We start from the raw sequence: 4,274 nt of genomic DNA, 5'->3' as shown, positions 1-4,274 counted from the left end.
AGGACTGGTGGGGTGGGCTGTGACCAGCACCCCGGGTGAGTGGGAAAGCCCAGGGTCCGCGTGGGTGTAGCCCTCCTTGCAGCTGAGTCAAGAGGAGCTATTTCCCTTGCTCGCTCCTGTTTGCAAACCTCCTCCAGCCCTTCGGGAGGTTCTCATTGGTGTTGGGCTGGTAGGGTCCGGGGTTCCCTGGTCCCTGCCAGGGTCTCACTGCTGCTGTTTGCATTTCAAGGAGATTCCCCAGGAAATCCCTCAGCAGCCCACAAACTGGAGCCGCTGGGTGCTGGAGGCGCGGGAGCTGGCCGAGAGGTACACCTGCAAGTCCCGCACCACGGGCTGTATCAGCCAGGACAGCCGCTGTGCTGGGACCCTCCTTCCCTTCCCGGCTCTCTGCTCATGGCTGGCAGTGATGGATGGAGACGTGGGAGCCCTGAGCCTGGGCTTCGCGGTCCCCATTTTGCAGAGGGTCCATGTGAGCCTGACCCTGTCCGATCCTGGCATGCGCAGGCAGAGGAGGCTGCCTGCCCGGCTGGGTGTGTGGGATGGCCGCTCCTTTCCCAGGAGGCCGATCCTAATATTAGCTCTCTGGGTGCCCTTGTCCCTGCAGCCACAAGGATGCCATGGCGCAGGTGGAGGCGGTGGTCAGGAGAGCGCTGCGTGCCTCCAACACCAGCTCCGAGCTCCTGCGGAGCCTGCTGGAGGGGAATGCGACGCAGGAGGTGCAGCGTGAGCTGGAGGCCGGGTGAGGGGCTGGCAGAAATGGGGGGCTGGCAGCAAGAGGGGGCTGGCAGGGCACTGCAGCACCTTGCCTCTGGCCAGGTCCCTGTTACAGGACTCGGTCATGGTGGTTTGGCACCTGCCCAACAGGGAAATGACTGAGTCCCGTCAAACTCATCGCACCATAGTGTTGCAAAGTGGAGACCCAGGGTACTCTGTGCTGTGGGTGTTTCATGCCCTTTCGCCCAGCATTTCCCCCTACATCTGTGTCCGGGGCCAGGTCTCAAGCTGTCATCTCCATCTTTCGAGGGACCGGAGGGCCCTGGGTGACAGCAGTGTCCTGTCCACGTAGGTATGAGGAAATCCAGCAGGCGCAGGAGGAGCTGGGCGCTGGCGTGGCGGAGGTGGCAGTGGAGGCCAGGAGAGCTTTCGCCGCTGTGCAGCAGGCAAACACAGACATGGCCAAGAAACTTCTGCAGGTGGCTGCACTGGGGCAGGTGAGCAGCGTCCAAGCTAAGGGTCCTGTTTGCATCCCTACCCCTAGCTTTATCCATTGGGCAGTGCTGCCTCCCGGACTGGGGGATGCTCTCATGGAGCCTTTGGCATCCCTGACCCCTCAGCAGGCACTGCCGGCGCAGGCTGGAGCCCTGGCACAGGACCTGGCAGCACTGGAGCAGGCAGCGGAGGTGCAGGAGTCATCAGCTCTACAGGCCATCGAGGCGTCCCATGCTCTGGCAGCCAGATTACGCCAGGAGCTGCAGAGGACTCGTGGCTTCGAGCAGGTAATTGCTGCTGGCTTGCATGTGGTGTCCCTGCAAAATAAGTGGTGGGGGCCCCCTGTTCCAGCCAGAGCTGTGGGCATGCTGGGTGCATCCCTCTCCTGCCTCCCACCCAGGGCACAGGGGGGTGGGTGAGTCCCAGCCCCTCTGCTCCAGCAACTGGAGGGACCATGCCTGCAGCCAGGGGGTTGGGAACAAATGCTTTGGGAGACATCTCCCCTCGGGCTCCCAGATCTCCCAAGGAGCTCGCCTGCCAAGTGGGAGTGGGCTGGGTCCCAATTTCCCAGCTGGGTGCAGCTCTTCGCCCCCTCCCCAGCCTCACTCCTGCTCTCCTCTCCCCAGCTGCGGGACCGGGCTGGCTCTGCCCACAGCACGGCCACCTCGGCCGTCTCGCGTGGAAAAGCTGTGCTCTCTGATGCAGAGTCCCTCCTGGCCAGCTTGGAAGGTAAAAGGCACCAGCCAGAGCATCTCCAGCCACAGCTTGGCTCTCACCACGCTGGCTCTGGATGCCAAGGGGAGAAAGGGCCAGTTCGGTGACAGCCGGGTTGTCCCCGCAGACATGAGGAAGGTGCTGGGGCATCGGAAGGGCCAGGCTGCCCTGAGCAGGAGGATGACACTTGTGCGGGACAGGGCGATGGTGGAGGCCCAGAGGAAGATTAAACAGGCAGAGAAGACACTGGGAAACTCCTTGTCCATCTCCACCGCAGCCCGGAGGATGGCTGGGGAGGCTGAGCAAGTCTCTGGGGAGAGTGCCAAGGTCCGAGCGGAGGGATGTGGGGTGCGGGGAGCTCGTGCTGCGCTGCGGGGCACAGCCAGGCTGGCAGCCATCGCAGGCAGAGCCCAGCCTGTTGCAGGCAGGGCCGCAGAGCTCCCAAATACAGCTTCTGCTGCCCCTCCAGCACAGCCCACCCTTGTCTGCAAGCAGACTGGCGGGGTGCATCCAACCAGGGCCCCAGCCTGGGAGCCCTGGTCCCCCTGCGTGTCCCCAGGTGACTGTCCCATCTCTATTCTTTCGCAGAGGGCACAGGCTTTGCTGCAGGAGAGCAAGCAGGCCCGCAAGCACACCAGCCAGCTTGCCACGCGTGCCAATGATACCTGGCGGGAGCTCTCCCGGCAGCAGCATGTGGCTGAGAAGCTCAGGGAGGACCTGGAGGAAGCACACCAGGTGAGTCGGGTCCCCTCAGGCAGTTTGTGTACTCCAGAGCCTGGAATGCCAGGCAGCCCAGAGCATAGGGAGCAACCGAGCTTTTGGGCTCTGCTGCACAGGGAATCCCTTGGGGCTGTTCCTGGGATCACCTCCCCTCTCCTGTCCAGCCATGGGTCAATGATGTCCCTGATTTGGGTGTCTGTCTGTGTTGGAAGGTGGGGACAGAGGTGAGTGAGATGGCAAAAAGTCTCCAGGAAGCCCGGGGCTCGCTCATCTCGGACATCGAGACTCTGAACGACCTGCTGAGCAGCCTAGGTGAGACCCAGGCGGGAGCGGGGTGCAGGCTCCCGGGGAATGGCCAGGCTGTCGGGGTCTGGGGCTCTCCTGCTCACGGGTGCTGAGTCTCCTGCTCGTTGGCCATCCGGGCTGAGCTGGGTGCCCTTCAGCTGAGATTGCTCGGGGTCTTAGCAAAGCTTCTTGAGGGCTCATGTCTCGAGGAAAGCCCTCGTGCAGAATTAATTGGGGCTTGCTGAATGTGTGTGCTCATGCCTGCTGTGGGGACACTGATCTCCCTTGGCGTCTCCAGGAGGAGCCGGGCTGGGTCAAGGGCTCAGTCCCTTCGGAGCCGAGGGAGGTGCTGGGCTGGGTTCGCTCCTTCTTGCTAGTTGGTTTTGCTCCAGCTCCTCCTGCTTTTATCATCTGGGTACATTTCTGAGCACTCCAGGACTCCTGCATCCGAGAAGTTTTGCAAAGGGGTGGAAATCATCACCCATCTGTAAGAGAGACACGTTCCAAGGCCCTCCCTGGAGCCACAGTCCTATTTGCTTATCTGCGATCACTGGGAAGCGATCGCAATGCCTCCGTGCTCCACTGCACCCACTCCCTCCGTTTTGCCTGGTGCTGAGGGTCTGAGCCCCTGGAGCATGTCAGAGCCTCTCCTGCCCGACTCTCTGCCTCTGATCCATGTCCTCTCCCCTTGCCCAGGCAACCTGGAGCAGGTCCCGGTCCTGCGCTCGGGCCGCCTGCAGCTGGAGCGGCTGTGGCTGCGCCTGGCTGCACCGGGTGCCCTGGCTGGCCAGCTCAGCCTGCTGCAGCAGGAGGCAGCGCGGCAGCAGGAGAAGATCCAGGCGTTCGAGAGCGACTTGGCTGAGATCCGGGCTGACAAGCAGAACCTTGAGGACATTTTGCGGAGCCTTCCCGAGGGCTGCTCGAAGTGGCAGTGACAGGTCTCTGGCCACCAGCCCGTTACCTCTGTGCCCCCCTGCACAGGGACCAGCAGAGCGAAGGACACCCTGCGTTCACCAGCATCGATCCCTCCCGCTGCTCTTCACACTGCCCTCCATAAAATATCACACCCCAGGTCCTTATCTGCATCAGTTCAGGCTCAGCGTCCTGAGCGCTCTGCAGCATCATGACTTCAGCCACCCAGCTCTGTCCTCAGAGTGGGGGGACAACCAGCTACCAGGGTCCACCGACATTTCTGTGCAGGAGACGGAGCCATCACAGGGTTGGTCTCTCACCATAGAGTGAACGAAGAACTGTCACCACCGGGGAGGGACAGCTTATCAAGTACATAAAGTACCAAAGCTGTAACACCCGCCAGTCCCTCCTGCCCCAGGAGATGAGAGAGGCTG

The 4,274-nt window shown here is 62.3% G+C and overlaps 1 protein-coding gene across 1 annotated transcript in view; it reads left to right on the top strand.

Moving 5' to 3' along the window:
• Window positions 1-3,985, top strand: part of LAMC3 (laminin, gamma 3) — a gene marked incomplete at its 5' end in the record, with an annotated part of 19,111 nt that extends 15,126 nt beyond the window's left edge. The window contains 9 exons of the mRNA XM_009322180.1: window positions 201-306; window positions 605-739; window positions 1,067-1,211; window positions 1,335-1,496; window positions 1,836-1,938; window positions 2,051-2,250; window positions 2,512-2,658; window positions 2,856-3,005; window positions 3,639-3,985. Coding sequence (XP_009320455.1) covers window positions 201-306; window positions 605-739; window positions 1,067-1,211; window positions 1,335-1,496; window positions 1,836-1,938; window positions 2,051-2,250; window positions 2,512-2,658; window positions 2,856-3,005; window positions 3,639-3,863 — 1,373 coding nt within the window. The remainder of the gene's footprint in view (window positions 1-200; window positions 307-604; window positions 740-1,066; window positions 1,212-1,334; window positions 1,497-1,835; window positions 1,939-2,050; window positions 2,251-2,511; window positions 2,659-2,855; window positions 3,006-3,638) is intronic.
• Window positions 3,986-4,274: the final 289 nt, after the last annotated feature.

The sequence above is a fragment of the Pygoscelis adeliae genome, unplaced genomic scaffold, assembly GCF_000699105.1.
Source record: "Pygoscelis adeliae isolate BGI_AS28 unplaced genomic scaffold, ASM69910v1 Scaffold114, whole genome shotgun sequence".
Taxonomy (NCBI): domain Eukaryota; kingdom Metazoa; phylum Chordata; class Aves; order Sphenisciformes; family Spheniscidae; genus Pygoscelis; species Pygoscelis adeliae.
Note: the sequence above shows the minus strand (reverse complement) of the source record. Positions and strands in the feature narration are given on the sequence as shown.